The 22,303-nt window shown below is 42.5% G+C and overlaps 2 protein-coding genes across 3 annotated transcripts in view; one reads left to right on the plus strand and one right to left on the minus strand.

Moving 5' to 3' along the window:
• Positions 1-22,303, plus strand: part of CD34 (CD34 molecule) — a 124,993-nt gene that overhangs the window by 34,270 nt on the left and 68,420 nt on the right. The window lies entirely within an intron of this gene.
• The window catches only part of LOC310709442 (uncharacterized protein), a gene marked incomplete at its 5' end in the record, with an annotated part of 116,644 nt that continues 112,357 nt past the window's right edge, over positions 18,017-22,303 (minus strand). For both annotated transcript variants that reach the window (XM_083509132.1, XM_083509133.1), the window contains one exon: positions 18,017-19,959. In XM_083509132.1, coding sequence (XP_083365258.1) covers positions 19,928-19,959 — 32 coding nt within the window. In that variant the 3' untranslated portion in view covers positions 18,017-19,927. The remainder of the gene's footprint in view (positions 19,960-22,303) is intronic.

Below are 22,303 nucleotides of genomic sequence, written 5' to 3' on the forward strand. Positions count from 1 at the left end.
TGTAGTGCTCGATAGGTAGGCAAGTTCTAATTTCGCATAGTGAATTTGATAACTGAAGATGGGAAGATCTGATAACTGCTCTGGGAAGCAGAAAGAGGGAGTCATCAAACAGCAATCATCTTGTCTCTGACCTGACAGAATTATGTCAGACTTTGCAGTCAACTGATCTCCTCAGAATCCTTATCAACTGCTTCCTTATTTTCCTCTCACACACATTCAGCGTCAGAGGTTGGCATGCTGTTTACTTTCCTAAACATATATTAACCACTTTTGAGGGTCACACTATGGAACTGAACCAGGTTTTCCCAGTTCAAGCAGAGCCTAAAAAAGGAAACCCTGCCCCCAAAATTATCATAAAATTCTTTTCCAATGATTTTCACCTCACTAGATGTTGAATGAAACTTATTGTTGGTACACATTGTTGGATGAAGGAAACCATAGGCTAAGAGTTAAAGGTTGGAAGGAGTTGGGACCAAGTCCATTGCATCCTTTAAAAGTATTTTATCCTTTAAAAGTATTAAAATAATAATTCAATACAAAATTCAGAGAAGGCAAAATTGGGATTTATACAAACATACATACATACATACATACATACATACATACATACATACTGCCGTAAACCCGTAGAACTCAGGGTGGTTCACAACATAAATTTTACAATATAAAAAATACAAAATTAATAGCAAAAACAACCACCACTACCCAATTATCCCCCCATCCACAACATATTTAAAATAAGCCATTGGTGACTTGTTTTCCTTCAACTGAGCTGGAGATTCCTGCAGCCCTGCCACTTGAGGACCAGTTGTGACAACCCCCCAGCAAAGGCACACAGTTATCTTCCATTCTGCACGGTCCAATGAAGTATTCAGGGCTATTATTCCCTTACTCCATGGGAGAAAATCCTTTCCACTTGATCTCCAGAGGTATAATATTCAGCATGTCTGCAGCATTCACTTCGCCATAGTGCGGAAGACACTGGGTGGCTTGTTGGCTTGTTCAGTCTGCTGAACAGGTGTTGCTGGCTGTTGATGGACATATTCAAGGCTCCTGTTCTCCTTTATATTTAAACCAGACTTAGATTGAAGAGTCCACAAATGGAGGGCACTTTCAAACAGAGAACTGTCTTTTGACAGCCCTTCAAAATAGAGGACTGTCATCTGTAAGATAGGACAGGTGGCCACCCTAGTTCTATATCATGAAGGGTGCCTGCATGGATAGAAAATGCTCCCTGATTCAGAAGTGAACCCGCAACACAGGAGGGGCTAAGAGAAGCCACATGACCACAGAGACAGGATGAAACATGCAGCACTTCAACACCTTTGTTATCAGTTTGCCCAAGTAATGTGTGAAGAGGGTGAATATTAACAGGTTTGGGCTTAACTACATCCCACATAGGTCTGAAAGCGCAAAGGGAGAGTTGCAGTCCATAGTGGTTTCATGAGCTATGCTATTCTGCCTTGGTGCTTTCCCCAGATGACACATCTCTGACATACCAATGTCATTTGGCATCACAGCAAGGTTAGGTTGGATCAGCAAGCTGTTCCCATCACTCTTGACTTTGCCCAGAAAGATCTCATTGGCATCCCTTGTACCTGGTTCTTGACAATCTCTGTAACAGTCAGGGCTCATCAGCCGTCATTGTAATGCTAGGCTGTGCTTGCAGCAAGGTGGCTGGAGAGAGCACAACAGAATAAATAGGACCCTTTGCTCCCTGATAGGTGCCTGGAAGGCGAAGCCTTCTGGGGCTGCTTCCTACCACAGCATCGGAATTGGCACTATATAGCTTTTTGATGAGAGCCCTGATTGAATGCCCCCTCTCGTTCATATGTTTTTCCCAGATCAGGTTCAGCTGCAGAAGGACAATGAAGGGGGAATTGAAGGTTCTCTAAACAAACAAAGCCACATTTCTCCCCTGATGCAAAAGGTGATCTCAGCATTGTGTTTTGAAATGGCTTTGCTCCCAGTGAATGCCAGCTTGATGTTTTCTGACAGCTATGACAGGCCTCAAACGAGACAATTAATATTTCACAGCTGCCAGGTTTAGACGGTGACAAGAGAAAAAGGAAAGGGGGAGGGCATTGAGTAGGAGAGCTTGCTTAAAACATGCAAACAAAAACAAAGGCAAAAGTAGTGAGTACTGAACTCATAAACAGGCAACTTGATTAATTGTTTTAAATGAATTTTTGCTAACTTTAAAGGGGGGGTACATTTGTCCTCGTGTAACATGTTGCAGCTCTCACCTCTGTACTGAGAACTAGTGTGGTGAAGAGTGTGGGTAATAAATTGAAAAATGCCCAATTCCAGCATGTTGTCGTGGTTAGAGTGTTGCACTAGGACCTGGGAGGTCGAGATGCAAATCCCCACTCAGACATGAAACTCAGTGGGTGGCCTTGGGCCACTCACTGCTTTAATGATAGTCACAAAATGTCTCATGTCCAATGGACAGAACTAAAGGTGGGGATCAACATGCATACAGCTTAGTCTGAGCTCATTTAAAAAAAAGCGTGCCATCTGATAACTCGTAAATCAGAGTAAGAATTGACTGAGGTATAAAATACATATTTTGAGGTAGAGAAACTCAAGTCAACATCAGGGCCCATGACATTGAAAAGAGAAAATAATTTATGTTTGTTTACAGTAAGGAAAGACTGCAGACATGACATCATGGCACCCTCCATCAAGGATGGACAGGGATGATGAATGTCAGAAGAGACAAGAGTTTCACAAAATTGAATTGGTAGATGGAAGGGGAAAGAAGAGTGTGTGGGCTGGGGAAGTGAGGAAGGGAAGAAAAACAAGGTATAGGAGACAATCAGACAAACTCATTTTTAGTAATGCTAGTAGAATCATCAGTTTTAAAAACAAACCACATGCCATGAATTACCATTTCATCTCTGGGCTAGTTTTGTTACACATGAAAGTATAGGTTCTGGTCTTTTCATATTACAAATCTCTGATAACCGCTAAATAGGGAATCCCATCAAGATAGATTGAAGGAAATATCTCTGTTCATGCCTTGATTCTGTTCCTCACTACACTGGCATGTCCTCCCCCATCCCTACTTTTTGGTTGGGAGTGAGGAGTTAAGCCAAAGGCCTTGAGGGAAGAATAGGTTTGGGAAGGTATCATTTTTGGCTAGCTGTAATCTCTGAAGTCACCCCTAATTTCTATATTGTGGAACTCCTGCAATAATTTCCTCTCCATTCTTCTGCGCAGATTTCAATATTTTTCCTCCCATTCCCCTGTGGTATTGAAACTCTTTTCCCATGGTGTCGTTTGGCATTATTCATATTTGGAATTTTCAGGAGAATAGTGAATTCCTAAAAACCTGCTGAACAACGAAAGCTTCAGGTTCACACATTGTTCCAATAAAGCATAAGATCTTAGCAGCCTTGTAAATCTCCAGGGTTTCCATTGTATTGAAATGCCAACAGACTTTGTGGGCAGATTAATCCTGATCACAGTTAACACTGGCACATACCACTCATCTACATAACTGATCAGAGATTATTATTATTTTAAAACTAAACACTGATTGTATGAATATATATACATATATATGACAGCGGGCAGTGAATTTTTAATGCTTTAGCTCTGATTTCCTAAATGTTAACCCTGCAATTTCAGTAGGTTTCGCACCCAAGAAAAGATCTTGCTGCCTTCTGTAATTTGCAAGCAATAACCTGAAAGGGCAAAAAGGTCAGAGACAACAGATTCACAAGAAGGGCATTTTTAAAGGTCAAACAGAGTCCTTGCCTTGAACATGCCGCTCTTGAATCCCAGCAATAGCAAAGGCTCCACTTTTGCCTTTCCCAAGACTGGAGTGGAACCTCCTTCTTCAGGCAAAGGCTACCATTCCCCAATAGCAGAAATTATGGGTGCCTTGTAACCAACCGTCTTCCCCCCTTTCCAGAAACACATCCAAGTTTCTTCAGCCTTTCCTGATCTTCATAGTTTTCAAAGTAATTCAACAAGGCGCCACAAAAACATTATTTAAAAAGCCTGTTCTTTCCTAAGGAATTTAGAAGAATGTAAATAATGCTTCAGCCCCGAAATGAGGAACTGGATCCAGATGGTGCACCATCACGCGAGGGATTTAATGGGCTTCACTCCTAGGTAAATGTGCAAAAGACAGCAGACATTAATGGTAAAATTAGAGGGCCATATGACTAAGGCTGAAATCCTAATCTCATTTACCTGGGAGTAAACACCTTTGAGTTCAATAGGACTTATTCCTCAGTAGGCATGGTAAGCACTGCACTATTAGTTGAATATCAACCTTTGTTCTGTTACTTTGTTATGGCTTTTGCTTAAACAACTAAATCATTCATAGTGTGTGGCCTTACAGGGGCTGACTATGGTTGCTCAGTGGTGAGATCAGAAGATGTATTTGAGACTGTTTAGTTTAAAAGTGAACTTTATCACACTGCACAAAAATGAACTGCTGCCAGTTCTGTTTTTACCATAGAGATCCCACTGACCAAATTTTAAAAGTTAGAGCATATATATCTGCCAGTATTTGAAAATCCAAGATAATTTTTGGCTCCTGCTGAAGCTGATTTTTCCCAATCTCTGTCACGCATATCAGTCTTCTTAGCCAGAGAGAGAGAGAGAGAGAAAGGGATACGTAAGTCTCCTAATAGTGTTTTAATTTTTGAGTTGGACTAAACTGGTTTTTGGGGGTCCTCTCCAAGCTTGTGATTTTACAGCTATATGATTGCATTCTACAGAAGAATAATTCTAAGGAGGTAACGAGGTAACCTGGATGGACAGGCTTGGCCTGGTAGATACACCTGAACTGAAATAATGGACCTTTGCCTTACAGAAGGCTTGGTGAAATACAGGTGGTTAGTTGTCACAGAAACTAAAAGTTGGAAAACCTCCTGGAAGAGGACATACCTTCTAAATCTTCTGGCTGTAGGTAATGTCATCAAGGTGTGTCCATATGAAAGAGAACAATAGTTTGGTAGTCTTGGGAGTGGAGCTGGAAAGAGACAGATTTGCTTTATGTGCAAAACCGACAGCTATGGCTGTGCTATGCCCCTGTAGAAACCTAATGGAGAAGCAGGATCTGTTGGAATGTTAATGCTGTGAGCCTTCTGTCTTGATATATGTGTGCAGAAACCTTATAACACAGAAATGTCACCAAACTCTAGTGATTTCTGTTCCAAGGAAACCAAACCCCAAGGTACATGCAGGAACCTCTGAAACCCCTCATTGCTCAGAGGTCACAGGACATGTAATGATAGCCATGGTCAAATGAATTATTTTCCACCTTGAAAGGGTTGAGTCCATTGTTCTGTTTACCAGCCTTTCTTTTATTTGGCATTCTTGTTATATGATCAGCCTATTAGAAAAGGACAGAAGATAAAAGGCTGTATTCAACTAATCTTTACCCAGAATAAACCCATTGGCATCAATGGCCATTACTAACTTAGGTCCATTGGTTTTAATGGGTTTAATATGCATAAAAATTATTGAATATAACAGTGCTTTTTTCTGTCGGGAAGTAGAGGTATACATACCCCTAAACATTTTGTGAATCTAAGTTTGGCCTCATTGAGGGGCAGTATTTCAATATGAGCAGGAAAATGAGAGTACCCCTAAACATGTTTAAGGGGGGGAGCACTGAATACAACCCAGTTTTGCAGCACACCTAACTGAAAGGGCCCTTGGGAGAAGGAGCATGCAGTCAATGCACTAGGGCAGAGGTTTTCAACCTTTTTGAGTCCACGGCTCCCTTGACCAACTATGGCACCCCCATGGGACTCAGGAGCCCAGTTATGTCACCCCCTGCCTGCAGAGCCGGCAGCCTCTTACCCTTTTCGAAAACCGCCCCCTTGTGGAGTGTTCCCTCAGCTTCCTCTCCTCTCTGCTCTCCTTGGGAGTCCTCCAGGCAGCTGCTGCTGCCATCCCTGGTCTCTGAGCTGCCCTCCCCCCTGCCCCAAAGTGATGTGCCCTCCCCCCTACCCCACAGGGCCCTGGGACTTGTCTGTCCATTCCCAACAGCCAGGACTGGTGGACTAGTTGGCTTGGCTGCCTTACCCCCTTGCTTGCTTACTCTGAGGCCCCCTCAGCTCCTGGCAACCAGCACCCCCTGACCAGGGGCATCGTTCGCCTGTGGAGCTTGTAGCCAGGGCCTCTGCAACAAACAGCTGTGTGCAAGCCTTTGAGAGGCAGAGATGCAAGAGGACATCAGAGGATGGAGGGAAGGAAAGAGGGACAGAGGCCAGTGTTGCCCGCGTGACCCCTGACCATCCTTCAAGGAACCCCAGGGTGCCGTGGCACGCTGGTTGAAAACCACTGCACTAGGTAGCAAAAACTGGTCCTGCAGCCAAGGGAGATGGAGGAAGCGGCTTTGATTCATAGTGCTTTGCATTCAAACTTCTTCCTCAGGCAAGAGAGAGAAAATGCTCTATTTGAATGCCATAATCCTATGGATATTCACTTGGGAATAAAATCCATTGAAAATTGTGAACATTATTTCTGAGTAAACATGCATAGTAGGATTGCACTGTAAAAGTGATCTAGTTTTAACCATTAAATATTTTTTTTGTTTGCATCTATGCAAGAAAGAAGAGGAATATTTTGATGGGTTGGATTAATGGCTTTTAATGGACTGAGTTGAACCGGGGATTTTTTATTCTAATATGTGCTATTTGGCTGAATAACAGCAATGATAATTTTCTTTACACCTTATTCATCTATTCATTTCAAAAGCTATTGACAATGTTGTTGCAAGCTGTTCAAAATGTTTCTTGTGGCTTCCAGTTTTAAAATGAACTATTTGACAAGAGTGGAGTTGTCCAAGTTTGTATCCTAGCATGCCATGTTCAATTTAAAACAGCAAACCTATTATACCTTCTACAGTTCGGAACAGAACATTTAATTGCCCTCTTGATTTTGTTGTTATCTGATTTGGGAAGTTTGATTTTATTTCCCAAGCTTGCAAGACTGTGCAGTCTTAATTTAATCTGCTTTCACTTTTTACTAAGGAGAGAGCTCAGCATTCCCCCCTGCCCCCAGATTCAACTGCAAAGTAGTTGATCCATTGTCTGCTTCAGCCAGTGGGGAAGAGAGAAGTAAGGAGATGAATGGAAGCAGCCGGGGCAGTGTGTGCACAAGCAGCTGCTGCAGAGAGTTCTGCCACAGTCTTCTTATTCCTTGCTTGCTATTAACATTTCTTATTGAATTTACTGGAAGCCAGAATCACACACCAGATATAGGGGTGGCTTCCTTCCTTCCTTCCTTCCTTCTGTTCTTTCTTTCTCTAAATAGGGAAGCATATAACTTTAGTACCCTTTGTTTCTGCTGGTATTAAAATTTGCTTTTGAAGGTGAGAGAGCCCTTTTCTCCTTCTGCTTCCAAGAGTTTGTGATGTGCAAAACAGAAAATCCCCTGACATCTAGGACAGTCCTAGTTGTGAATATGCTGCACACCCTGCTCCATCTTAAGTTCTCATCCCCAGTAGTGATAGTACTCTGATCTTTGTGCAACACATAAACAGTCTAATAGCAGCAAAGCATATTAATCATTTTTTTCTGATTCAGTGCACGAATCATAGAGTAAGAAGGGTCCCTAAGGGTCACAGGAGCCAACCGAGGTCCCTTGGGAGCACCCAATAAAATATTTTAGGGGGCTGCCATTTGACATTTCCCCATGCGCTTTGCATTCCTTGGAGCAGGGGTGGATTAACCATTAAGCAAAACAAGCATGTGCTTAGGGCAGAGGCTTTTGACCTTTTTGAGTCCACAGCTCCCTTGACCAACTACATTCTTTCTGCAGCACCCCTGTGGGGCTCAGGGGCCCAGTTATGCCACCCCTTGCCTACAAAGCTGGCAGCCTCTCGCCCTTTTTCGAATACCCTTCCTTGTGGAGTGTTCCCTCAGCTTCCTCTCCCCTCCCCTTCCCTTGGGAATCCTCTGGGCAGCAGCCACCACCGCCCCGGCCTTTGAGCTGTGCTACCTGCCCCAAAAAGAGGTGCCTGCTCACACTGCCCCACAGGGGCCTGGGAAGACAATGCCCAAAACTATACACACAACGGAAGTTAGAGAGAAGCAAAAACTATACACACAACGGAAGTTCCCAGCAGACTGTGCTGATATGTAAACAGACATGTGACATGCAATAGTTCCATGTCTGCAACTACAGGTGGAATGGAATTTTCCAACAGTGCCTGCCTGCCTGCCTGCCTTCCTGGCCTCCCACTTGTCTGTCCATTCCCACCACCAGGGGTGTGCGGTTGGTGTGCCTGGGATTTGTGGTGCATAGTGATTGGCTGCCATTGTGGTGAGCATCACTGTGGACATGGTGGACACTTCATCTCCTGTTTGCTTCCATTCCTTTGCTGTGCCACTTCCCATGAGTTATCTATAGCCAGCCTCACAGTTTGTACACACCTGATATGGGCGCCTGCAGCCAGTTCAACTGGCATCTCCCCTTCCTGAGCCTCCTGACTGAGCTCTAGATCTGGTGTACTTTATGCTGGCTTTACTTACGCCAGCATAATTTACTCCAGCTTCCTATGCTTACGTTTGCCCTGTAAGCTTCGGTAAATTGTGCACCTATAGCCACTGTTTTCCTGCTTTGCACAGAGGCAACTGGCTTCAAAAGTATTTTAGCAGAAGTAATTTTAATTGATCAGCATGCTACCCTAACAGGGCATGTGTAGTTGTTGTTGAAGAGAAGCAATGTACCTGAAAGAAGCTGGTGGGGGGAGAGGAGGAGGAAGCCAATTCAATTGAATGGATGGTGCTTTCTATTTAGAGTGGCATCGGGGCAAGCCATCCGTAAGTCCCCTTGGAAGAATAAACATGCTTTGTGGGTTTCCCCCTCCCCATTCTCTCTGTAGCAACAGCGTGTAGCAGAGGCAAGTCTCACTGGAGGTTGATGGCTTACAACAGGTCAAGGTTAGTGGAAATGGGCTCCGGGTCTCTGTGCAGCAGAGCGTACCACATCCATGCTTGTACTCATTGTAACACCAGGTCGTACATGAAAATGAACAGGCTAATATGGTCAGGTGGGTGTTTGGGGGCAAATGGAGCAAGCAAGGGGAGAAGCTGCCAGAGTTGTCATCCGTCCCCCCCAGCTTATTTGTTTATTTTCTTATTATTTTCATCTTTTGCAGTTTCCTGGAAAATCAAAGTATTATTTTTTTTCTTGTGAACAACCAGGATGTCTTGACCTTTTCCCCTCCTTTTACAATAAAAACAGAAAGCAAGGAAGCATTTAAGCCAGTGACTTAAATAAAGCGGCACCTGATTCATAGTTGGTTTCTTTGTTTTGTTTTATGAATTGCAGCCGTCGAAGCTGCAAAGAGCAGTGGAAACCCAGCACAACCCTTTCCCTGGTGCTATTTTTCTGCTGAAATCTCCCCAGCTGCTTTTTGCTGGGGTATGTATCTACCTATAGATATCTCTACCTATGTAATGCAAAAAGCAGTTTTGATTTTGACTGGGGAAACAGCACATTTCACCCCATGCTGTTCTTCTCCTTTGGTTTCTAGAGAATAGCTGCATTTTAAAATCAAAAAGAACAAGGGGGGAAGACTTTCCCAGGGATAAGCTACATGCTACTGAGCTTGTCGTGTCATATGGCCCTCAAGGACGGAAGGGATATATGTTGCAAAGAGAAGAGTTCCTGTTTAGCCAGCATGCTGACTACTTAAAAAAAACACACTGATAATAAAGGGCACAATAAGACTGCAGTACTTTTAATTTGCAATGGGTGCTTCCACAGAGCAGTGTTTTGTGGATGTAGTGCTGCTCATGCATGGAAGTTTTCTACAGTGTCCACACAATATTGGCCTCATTGAAATGCTGTCTGATATTATTTTTCCATTTAACCCACATTTACTGTTTCTGCAAAAGAAAATTAAAAAACAACATGGAAATAGTGCATCTGCATTAAAGAGGGAGGAAAAGTGGATTGTTGTTGGGTTTTTGGTTTTTTGATTACCTGTCCTTCATCCTAATGTCCTAGGGTAGATTAAAGCATTAAAACAATATTAAAACAATATTAAAATCAATTTAAAACAATTTGCAATCATACAAATAAGGTGAATCCTAAAAACATACACCTCAGATGTCAAAAGCCAGGGTAAAGGAGTACATCTTCAGCATTCTCCTGAAGCTTTATAATGAAGGTGCCAGATGCCCCTCTGTGGGGAAGGAGTCCCACAGCTTAGGGGTCACCACAGAGAATGCCCTCTCCTGGGCTGCCATCTCTCGATCCTTTGAGAGCAGAGGAACTACCAAGATGGCCCCCTTTCAGCACTCAAGAGGGTCAGTAGGGAAGGAGTCTGTCTTGTGGGTATTTGGGGCCTGAGTGGTTATAGGTTTTAAACACTAACATTAGCACCTTGAATTGGGCCCAGAAACAATCTGGCAACCAGTGTAGCTATTTTTATTTCATTTAGAAAAGTACTTACATATCACCATTTTGCAAAGCATCAGGGTGGAGATAAATAAATGGATAAATGTGAATGGTCTCAACCAGTCTATATTGTCATATCCAGGATACTAAGATGGTGAGTACACTATTTCAAAAATAAGAGAATTTAGAAATCTTTGATGCTGACTCCACTAGAGCTGCAGTGTTCTTACAGGAAGGTCATTTGTTTAAGGAGCTGCAGGGATCTAGAATAAGGGTCAGTCCTATCAAATAAGAAGCATCTGGCTTCTCTTCTGTTGCATCATGAGAGGTGGCTTTTCCAGCAGAGTGAAAGATTCCCTGGAGTTAGATTATGTAGCAAAACAATTAACCTTTTCTCTGTTGGAAACTATTCCTTGCCGATACCTATTAATTGTCATAACCTGTACAGAAGGCAGAACAGCAATGTCAATAAAATATACCCTGTATTACTGCGAGTGTTTGGTACAAGTATGACTTTAATGTTTAGCTGCTGAAAAGATGCCAACCATGAGCAAAGAAAGGACAAACTTGTTTCACCCAGCAAGCATCCATCAGATCTGACATCCATCCTGTATCTCTAGACAAATTAGGAATCATTAATTCTTCATTATGCTGGGGAGTCTTATCCTACCTCGAGTATTCGTAATGTGTCTATTATTCTCACCCACTGCAAATACAGTTAACCTCAAGGCCATGGGACATCAAGATAGATGGCAGTCAATGAAAGGGACAAGTTAATGGTTCTTCATATGTCTCATTATAGTACACAAGCCCTGAACATTTTGTTTTATTGCAAAATTATTCCGGCATCTGTGAATTCCATATCCTGTTACAATAAAATATTTGACCTCCTGTGGTGGCCTCACTTAACCTGGAAGATAGTAGCCTGGAGACTGATTCAAAAGATTCCAAGGAAGATGATTTTATGTATAAAATGACTACGCAAATGACTATATAAGATACAGCTGACACGGTCCTTTTGCACCGGGGTTTCATGATAATTTTTACACCAAAAAATGTGAAATTCATTCCACCACTTTTCACCTTTTAACAGTTAGCTGCCATTGATTTTTGCACTTTGCTTACTGACGACAATTCAGTGTAGTCCATTTTGTCTCTAGCTAAGCAGTTTTCATTTATCCTGAGGTGTAAACAAGGGAAAGGTGTTTCGTGTATTTTGTGTATCTCATCGTGCAACCAGTTTTTTTTGTAAGTATTTACACTTGTTAGTTAGAAAAATACTTTTTCTAGTTCAGTGAAGCAAAGTGTGTGAAGTTGGAAGGCAAGCATGTTGGGAAGACTGGTGATAAAATCAGGATTGCATACCACAGAAAAAAATGGCAGAGAAAAAAATGACAAATGCTTGGTTTATGTGCTTTGAACACTGTACCAAGGCAGGGGTTGCCAATCTTTTTAGAGCAGTGGGCACATTTTGAATACTGAGAAAATGTCATTGGTACCAGTTACAAAATGGCTGCAATGGGAACATGGCATAATACAACATGGCTGGTGTGCCGACATGGCGCAACACAGAATGAAGGAGAGTATTGTCATTGCTGCTGCCGCCACCACCTAAACAACCTTGTGCTTGGGAAGCAAGGGAAGAAAAGAGAGCAGCAAATAACTGAGTACCAGTATCGATGGAACTGTCTGGAAATTTTGTCTGACTGGGCTAATAACAAAGGAAAGAAACGTTAAGAGGGACAGGTTGAAAGAGAGCATGCCTTGGTCAAAGGGAGACAGAGGAATATGAGAGAGTTCACAACCAGAATAAGGAAAAATGGAACAATAACCAACAAATTATACCCAGGGAACTATTGTTATTGGCTGGCTTATAAACTGAATTAATTAATAAATGGTGTTTTTTTTAATGCATTAAAACTTTAAAATCTTTTCTCTCTCTCTGTGAAGTTTTGTTTAAACCCTCTTGCAACACCCCCTTCCTATCTTTTGCCCTTCTAATGAGATATTTAACTACTTCGTTTATTTTTTTGTGCACTTTGATTTGTGGAGTTGCTAGGAGCGTTTTGTTCTATTATTCACCACAGGCTTCTGTGAGTATGTGTGTGCGCATACACATGCAGGCCTCCCCACACACCTGTGCTTAATATGTGTCATCAGAAGGTGCTTGGCAGTCCGCAGCCTTGCCAACTGCCACTAATATATAAACACATCAGTAAAATATATTGGGTCATCTGATGGTTTGGAAGATCTTTTATTTCTCACTTCTGTAATCGAAGTAGAAGGGACAGATTGATTTTTCCCCCCCTTCTGCTTCTAGAGAAGAAAGATAGTTCAAATGAGTTGACTGTACTTCAGGTGACAGACATTACTAGGGATAAACAACACCAGTGAGTCAAGAATGTTATAATCAATGGGTGAGCAGCTGTTATTCTGTTCAAGTGGTTTTCTTGTGTTGTCTATAGACTGCTCTCCATCCCTTGTGTTTGGAAGTCCAATTTCCTTTACGTGATACATATTCTGTGTGGATGTCTAAGTGGTAGAAGGGGGGCAGTATACAAGCTGCTAATTTGTTGGAAGAACAAATGATGTGGCGCCTATATAAGGCTTTGTGCATAGTGTATTGCACAGCTGCTGTTTGTTGTGGTATTTGGGTGCATAGCATTAACATGTAATGTGTTGCTATGGGGCTATGCATTGACTGTAAAGGGACCCCTGTCCATTAGGTCCAGTTGTGGCCGACTCTGGGGTTGCAACGCTCATCTTGCATTATTGGCCGAGGGAGCCGGCATACAGCTTCCAGGTCATGTGGCCAGCACATGGAAGAGCAGCACACGGAGACGCCGTTTACCTTCCCGCCGGAGCGGTACCTATTTATCTACTTGCACTTTGACGTGCTTTCGAACTGCTAGGTGGGCAGGAGTAGGGACCGAGCAACAGGAGCTCACCCTGCCGTGGGGATTCGAACCGCCGACCTTCTGATCGGCAAGTCCTAGGCTCTGTGGTTTAACCCACAGCGCCACCCACGTCCCAATGCATTGCATTGCATTGACTGTACTGTACTATAAATGGTATACATTTTGGGGTTTGGACTCAAGAGAGCTAGCTGTGCCAGAAGGATTTCTTAAAGCTGATTAAACCTGCTGGCCAAGTCTGGTCATACCTTCCTGAGGCTGCTGGCGTATGGCTTGAAATAGTGAGGAACAATTTGAATCTTCCTTAACTTTAAGGAAAAACAACAGACTGCAGTTGTCAAGTTTGAGCCAGAGATTGAGAAAAACCTGGAGACAGAGATTAGTTTGGTCCCTAAACTAACAGCATTTGGGCTGGCTGGGACAGTGAGTTTACTTTGGCTGTTTGTTGGAGTGCTCTAGGTTTTGCATCCACCTATGCCTAGCTGTAGATTTGTAAATAAATTCAAATATTCCAGTGACTTCCATCCAAAGGAAATTAAACCCATGTACACATTGAACCCCTGCAACTGCTCACTGCTCAGAAAAGTAAAGTAAGTGTAGCAATACTGTTTAAGGTAATATTTTGGGAATGTCATAATTTTTAGTACTTGTGTTGTGCCAAGGAGAGGTCCTGGTTCTAGTGTCCCAGAAAAGATGTCAGGTAACATTGCCAATCCTGTTCCCTACAAATGTCATGCCGTGCACCCTTTTATATACTGTGCAAAGGCTTAAACCACGCAGGTGCACCTAGGCAGCTTTGGCCCCTTGTGCAATACAAGTTGCAGCAATAGACAGCTGTAGCTGCACTCATAAATGGTGTCAACTAACAACACTTCATTTGCCCATGTCAGAGATTAGATTCAGGCTATAAAGTAGTCAGTTATGAAAGTAGTGTCATACCAAACTCTGCAAGAAATATACAAGCTTCCATGTTTCACAAATCAGGCATGATTAAAGCATTCTCCAGACTTGCTAACCCATGAGGAAAGATCATGGGGATGAATGCATCAGCGTCATGCTCCCCTCACCCTCCACAAACTTTTGAAGTGGAGACCACCTATGGTGTTTCCCGGTGTATTTTAAAACCTTCTAAAACGTGTGGGGATCCTCCATGAATATAGGGGCTCCCCACTTCAGAATTTCAGCCTTCAATTCATGTAGGCTGATGTACGGCTACAGCCAGCATGCTCATTCATTCCCACAGCCCCCATTGTGCGTTAGCACCTAATCCAAATACCTGATGAGGCCTTCTGTCTATGAGTCTACAAAAACAAACTTGTAGATGAGTTGTTATGTAGAAGCTTGATTCATCACATGTGGCCTGAATCGAGATAATGGATTTAATTGTCTTAGCAATATAGTTACAGTGGTGCCCCGCAAGACGAATGCCTCGCAAGACGAAAAACTCGCTAGACGAAAGGGTTTTGCGGTTTTTGAGCTGCTTCGCAAGACAAATTTCCCTATGGGCTTGCTTCGCAAGACGAAAACGTCTTGTAAGTTTGTTTCCTTTTTCTTAACACCGTTAATACAGTTGCGACTTGACTTCGAGGAGCAACTCATAGAACGTGGTGTGGTAGCCTTTTTTGAGGTTTTTGGTGATTTTTGAAGCTTTTCCAAAACTTTTCCGACACCGTGCTTCGCAAGACGAAAAATTCGCTAGACGAAAAAACTCACGGAACGAATTAATTCCGTCTTGCGAGGCACCACTGTATTTGTCTTATCAGTGCCAGTACCAGGAAGCTTATGTTATTATCAACACTGCTTTGTAAATCATCACTACAGTATTTATTTTCATACATTTAGCATTTTATCCCTAACTTCTGGCCCCACTATTAAAATTTTATATCTTTTACATCAATGCCCATTTATATATCTGCCAATTTGTCATAACCTTCCATGCATCCAATGAAGTGGACTCTAGTCCTTTAATGCTTATGCCATAATAAACCAATTAGTGTTTAAGATTGCATAAGAATTAAAGTGTTTTGCTTTAATTTTGCATTTGTTGCAACAAAACTATCAACAACTACCCCTCTGAAACTTGTATGTCGCTATTCCAGCTGGAATCGGTCCAGTGAAATAGATATATAATACCTTGTCATTCCTATTCTCTTGACAGCAAAAACCATGTATACTGAGAAGGATTTGCAGAATGGAAGATATTCCCGTAATTGTAATGGCTGTGTATCTTTTTACGACAGACAGTTGTTGACATGTTGGTTAGGAAGTCACAATATGTACATTTTATATGTTTTATTTGAATAATATTTGTAAGAGTTCATAGGCTTTTGACCAACATTGGCCAACAGAATCTATGCACAGAAGGAAAAGATGCCACCTATTTTGTATGCCTCTGGGCTGAGCCTGGCACTGACATGCAATACGGTGGGCCTCCTATTGAGCTGCCGGTGCCAGTAACTCTACATTTCTCTCCTTTCAAGTACTGTCAGCCTCTACTAAGTTTTGCTTGCAAGGTTCATAAAGACTGTCATTCATTGTGGTGTAGCTACATAAACACCGATTTGTTGTGCTCTAAATGTTAGTGACTTCACAGCGAAGCTGTTCTAAACAGTAAATCTCTTGTAGAAGAGCCACACTCTCTTTCCTGCTGAATGATATTGCCACTGCTTTAGACTGTGCTTACTTTAAATAAACTACAGCTGGAGGGGATCTTCCCCTTTTGAATGATGGATTCTGAGGGGTGTTTTTCTCCCCCTAATCCTAGTTAATGTTACTTTTCTGACTATGTCAGACTATCCAATTAGGCCTAACGATCAGTTACAAGCACCAGCACACTCAAGTGTTCAGTTTTTCAGCCTCTTTCTTTCTTAATGCACCCACCATATTAAATTAAACTCTCTTCCAGTCTGCAGCTTTTACAAGCTAAATGAAGAGACTGTACTCTTTCTTTGCGGCTCTTCATCAGATGCAAGAGAATCGTGTGCCCCTTGACTTTCACAAGGTTATTCAAGAGAATGTTTTTTATTCAGTGACTGGGCCTGAGAGACCTGCAAGCAAAGGACAGTGTATAGGTGAGGTATTGAGCAAGTGATATAAATTCTTAGGGGTGCTTTTGGCCCCATAATAAAATGGTGGCAAATGTAATCATGCAATATTGACATGGTTATTGCTCAGGTTGTGATTATATCACAGTTTGTATTGTGTTGCAGTTAATGTCCATGTGACCTTTTTATCAGAATTTAACAAGGGCACTCCAACATGCAAGTTTTTTGTGTTTTTTAAGAGAGCTGGGATGCAAATTTACTGCTCCTCTATTCACATTACTAGAAACGCTAGTGTTCCACTCTTCCCGACAATCCATGTTCAGGAAAGCATTCAGGAAAGTAAGAGGAAGGGAAGGACTTCACAGCTCTAGCTTTGCAAATGTGAAAGGGGAGGAAAATGAATTGTCTTTTTGGAAGAGTCCCTTTTGTGCACTTGCATCTTGATTTGGAAAGGGTGATGTGGGGGCAGCAACAGATTTCGATACAATCCTATATCCAGAATGGAATTGGAATTGGAAGGAAGCTGCTTTACAGCAATTGTCCTTTATTCTGGGGTAGGAAACCGAAAGATTTGCCTCTGAACTGTGGTCCTGCCCCACAGCTTGAGATGCCACAAGTATGATCCATAGGGTAGGCACCACATGCACATTACTACTACTACTACTACTACTACTACTACTACTACTACTACTACTCCTACTCTTATGGCTTGTACCCCATTGCCATGATATATATTTGGGAAGGGTTAGCACTCACTACTCCGGCTGAAGTATTCTGCACAAGCTGCAACCTCAGGACCAGCCAGAAGAGAAACCTCATACTGGGCACATTACAGTAGTCTATGATTACCAGCATCTGAACCTGTGAATGTATCACAGCAGGCCTGGGGTTCCAACATCCCATTCACTGACTATTTGAGGGTGCAACAGAGACAGCAATTTAGGTCTTTTTTGCTGCCTTTGTCACTATATCTTAGGCATGGTGGCATGCTTTAAACACTGTTCCATTGGTTTCACACTTGATCTTGCACCACTTCTAGTCCAGCCATCCTCCAGCCTACATCATTGTTTGTAGCTCTGAGGAAAACCAAGGAGCACAACAAGCTCCATAGTGTTGAAGTGGGCACCCCCAAGCTGAACCTCATCTCATTGCTCTACAATAAGGTAAGTGCATCAACAAGAACGACAGGAGTTTTATATCAAGACCACAACGCCCCTGGTTTGCCACCACAGTGCTAAATCAAATGTGCAGAACGCTTCTGTACAACTGAAAATGAGAATTTGCTGTCAAAAACACTTCCAGCTAGACATAAATTTTTGGATAGTGTCCCAGAATGCTCTGGGTGGTCTTTTAAGACTACAGAGCACAGACCACAGTGGGCTATACATTTTGGCAGGGCTATCAGCTTTTTTCATGTCTCCTGCCAGTGATAGGATGGAAAACATAACCAAAGATTTGTGAGACTTTTCTTGAAAACATGCCATGAAGTAAATAAAGGAGATGAAGAAGGAAACATTTTGTACTAATGCTGTACAGATGCCAATCTACTTCTTAGTGAGCACCAATACCCCAAGGTAAAATTGGATCGTAAAGCATTCCTCCCCTTGACTATGTAATCTGTGTGGAGTAACACTGTGCGTGTGTGTTTTGTTATATCATATGGAGTTATTTGGTTACATATTTATGTTGTTCTTGCTGTTAATGTAATGTAAGCTGTTTGTCCCAAACCAGCTGAAGTTAATTGACTTTAAGTTCCAATGAGGAGGAGCTCTAAGTACTTACATAACAAAGGGCCAGCTCTGGATAGCTCAGTTGATTAGAGTGTGGTGCTGGTAACACCAAGGTTGCAGGTTTGAGCCCCATATGGGATAGCTGCATATAGGGAGTTGGAATAGATGATCCTTAGGATCCTTTCTAGCGCTACAGTTCTATGATTCTATGAGACTTGTCCTGAAATATGCCATGGAGCAGCTGGAATAAACTGAACATGTTGGACAACATGATCCCCTCAGAAGAACTGTGGTTTCTGATGGGTTACCTGGGACAAAATGTGACCCATTTGGAGATCGTAGTTGGCTAAGGAAGGGCTTTCCAAAACAATTGGTTGGCATGCTAAGCAGCCAGTTCTGGGCACCACAATTTAATAAGGATATTGACAAGCTGGAGCGTGTGCAGAGGAGGGGAACCAAGATGATCAAGGGTTTGGAGACCAAGCCTTATGAGGAACTGTTAAAGGAACTAGGTATGTTTAGCCTGGAAAAACCTGGAAAAGAGGAAATACATGATAGCCACCTTCAAATATCTAAAGGGCTGTCACATGGAAGATGGAGCAAGCTTGTTTTCTCCTGCTCTGGAGTGTAGGAGCCGAACCAATGAATTCAAGTTACAAGAAAGATTCCGACTAAACATCAAGAAGAACTTTCTGACACTAAGAGCTATTCAACAGTGGAACAGACACTCTTGGGAGGTTGTGGACTTTCCTTCATTGGAGGTTTTTAAGCAGAGGTTGGATGGTCTTCTGTCTTGGATGCTTTAATTAAGATTTCCTGCATTGCAAGGGGTTGAACTAGATGGCCCTCAGGGTCCCTTACAACTCTACATTTCTATGATTCTTTGCACAGCCACCTATGGAGGAAAACAGAAGAGTCAAGGGGTTAAGAGGCATGCTCAGAGTGCAAACAAGACTGGGCACCTGGAAAACACCTTGACATCTCCTGTTAAAACAGGGATGGGGAACCTGTGGCCCTCCAGATATTGTTGGATTCTTAATGGCCAGTGGTCAGGTATGATGAAATCTGTAATTCAACAACCTCTGGAGGCCACAGATTCCCTACCCTAAGTTAGAAGGATCAAACAGCATAGGAATTGATGCGAAAAGACCTCTGCCCAAGACCTCAGAGACCTCCTGCCACCTTTCAGAGTCAACTATATAACAAAACAACAACTATATTGGGCTAGTTAGACAAACAGTCTAACCTGGTATAAGGCAACTACCTATGATCTGGGAATTCATTCTTGCCCTCCTTGTACCTGTCACACAGCAATGCCAGTCGTGGCAGACAAATTAAGAAAAGAGAGCACCATTTCACTTTCTTAGCACAGAGCAGGCTCTAAATCCTCCAGATCTCTATTACCAAGGAGATTGCTATGACTAACATATGCTTTCACAAATAGCTTTGATAATCATCACATCACTAACAATGGAATGCGCCTAGGCTATCTTAGCTGAGATTCTAGCACCCCCTACAGTTTGTCCCTTAATTAGCAGTTTATCACTTTTGTTCTCTTGTGTTATGGTAATTTTAAAATGCAATATTAAAAACAGTTTGAAGCAAATTGTTGTTTTTTAAAATGTTGCAGAGATTTTCCTTAGATACTGTACACCATGATGTGCTTCTTTGGATAGACATGGTATTTTTTCAGTTAAAGTTGTGAGGTTTTTCCATAGACATGGCTCTGAAGCCTTAATGTGCTTCGGATTTCCTTTAAGGCATTTGCCCTTTTTAACAGATCCTTGTCCCTTGTCCTTAAATCTTGACGATCTCTCTCCCCAGACAATGTATGATGCTGATGTTGTCCTCTCTTCGGTCACATGCAGGCCTGCAGCACCAATCTACACCCTGGAAAAGAGAACAAACCAGTACAGCACTATAGTAACAGAGGACTGTGAGACTTATTTCTTCTGACTTTTCTAATTCTGACTTTAGGTTTACGAGAGTTCTAACACCTCTTTAAAAGCTCTCAAGTTGGCAGTCATTGAAGGCCGCTCAGTGGTGTGGGTGGCTTTCCTACTTTTCAATGTATTAGTACTCTCTTCTTAATCACCCCTCGTTCCCCTTGTCTGCTACTGTCTGCCATACTGTTCTGTGGCTATTCTGTGGTTTAATAATAAGCTGTTCACTGATTTAACAATGCTAAGCTGTGTTCAATAGATCCTAGTTAACCCACTGATCAGTGGCCTACCCTCTGAGACAGTCAGTTGATGGATGACAAGAATTCTTCAATTAGTGTGTTCTTAATAAGCCAACTAGCCCTGCTGCAAAGGCCAATCAAGTTAGGAATTATACAAAGTAGACTTCAGGAACTGTCTTACCAGCAGCATCAGGCTAAAAAAAAGCCTGAAGCCCAATGATGAAGCACATTCTAGTGGCCATTAACATTTAAGTTACAGAATTCACTATGTTCTGCTTATTGGCTAGACTATCAGAATCTTAAATTTGCCTGCAACTGGGAAACAGGCTATTCTTCTCTAATGTTTGCTCATGTAGAAGGGCATGTAGCTGAAATTTTGTTTTCTAGTCTCTCCCTCACAAAAAAGCACCTGAAGGTAGGAAGAAAAGCTTGGGTATTTAAAGTTAATAATTAATTTCATTTGTTTAATTAAGTGAATGCATTTGTTTAAAATTAATATTTGTTTTATTATTCTGTGCATGGATACAGAACACTTGCAGGCACACCAGGGATTGGCCCATAGCATTGTATGTTTCCAACAGTGGGAGGAAAAATGCAGATTATTCCTTTGCCACTCCTGATTACTTCCCTGCCTTGGAGCTTCCCATGGGCCACATGGCAGAGTAGTGGTGGTGGTGGTGAGAGCAAAGCCTGGTGAATGCCTTAGTACTCTCTTCTTCACTGCTCATGGCAGCTGCAGTGGCACCAGCAGAATTATGACAATGATGCCACCTGCCACCATTGCAGGGTCAGATTGGACCTGGGTCAAAGATGATGGGACAAGAAGATGACATGCTGGATGGACTAGCTCTTCCTGTTTGTTGCCCCATTTTCTATTGGTCCAGATTGTCTCTGCTGCCAAAGTGCTCTCCAACCATCAGACACTGTTGGCTATTTGCAGTATGGTAGCGCTGCAGAGCTTGCTGGGGAGACCATGCATTAAAAAGGGACTCAAAAATAACTTAAACAAGGTTTTAATAAGAAAAACAAAAACTCCATTTACACTAATACATCAACAAACCAGACCCAACCACCAACCCGTCCCCCAGGGTAATGGGAGAGCTAGGTGCTGCTCCTTATATACTACACCCAATTGCTGACACAGCTTAATCAATACAACTCAGCAGCACCTGCTATGTTTCACAGCTGTAAAGCTAGGTCTCGTTATTTTGCTCTGGCCCTTGCTCTGGCCCCTTAAAGACATACACATCGAGTGGAACAATGATGAACCTTTACATTTAAAGAAACCATTCAACAGACACATGTTAGCCAGAACTAACACAGTGCAGAACTGGCGCAGCAGCCACAATTTCAGGTCCCAGGAAGAAGTCTTGTATGTGTTGAGTGTGCGCGTGCATGCGTACGTGTACATACATACATATGAACAAAAGGGTACAGTGGTACCTCTGGTTACAAACTTAATTCATTCCGGAGGTCTGTTCTTAACCCGAAACCGTTCTTAACCTGAGGCGTGCTTTCGCTAATGGGGCCTCCTGCTGCCACCACACCGCCTGCGCGCAATTTCTGTTCTCATATTGGGGCAAAGTTTTCAACCCGAGGTACTATTTCCGGGTTAGCGGAGTTTGTAACCCAAAGTGTTTGTAACTCGAAGCATTTGTAACCCGAGGTACCACTATATGCTGTTCATGCTCCCATGTCCCTGACTGTTGGTCATGCTGGCTGGACCTGATGGGAGTAGAAGACCACAACATCTGGAGGACACCAGGTTACAGATTGTTAGCCTAGTGTATTCTTCTACCTTGAGTCCCCAGATGTTGATGGTCTACCATTTCCATCATCTTTGTCCATTGGATAAACTAGGTGGGAATAATGAGAGCTGTAGACCAATAACATAAGGGGATCTAAGATTGTAGAAGCCCTGCTGTGTTTTGAGTTGTGGCCATGCTAATATTGGGCTTTCCTGTGGCATCTACAACTAACTTCCATAGGAAAGGAGCACAGACAATGGGCACTCTACTCAAGCCTTCTTGTTGTCTAATTGGCTCTGTCTGC

The sequence above is a fragment of the Podarcis liolepis genome, assembly GCF_965112155.1.
Source record: "Podarcis liolepis genome assembly, chromosome: 6".
Taxonomy (NCBI): Eukaryota; Metazoa; Chordata; class Lepidosauria; order Squamata; family Lacertidae; genus Podarcis; species Podarcis liolepis.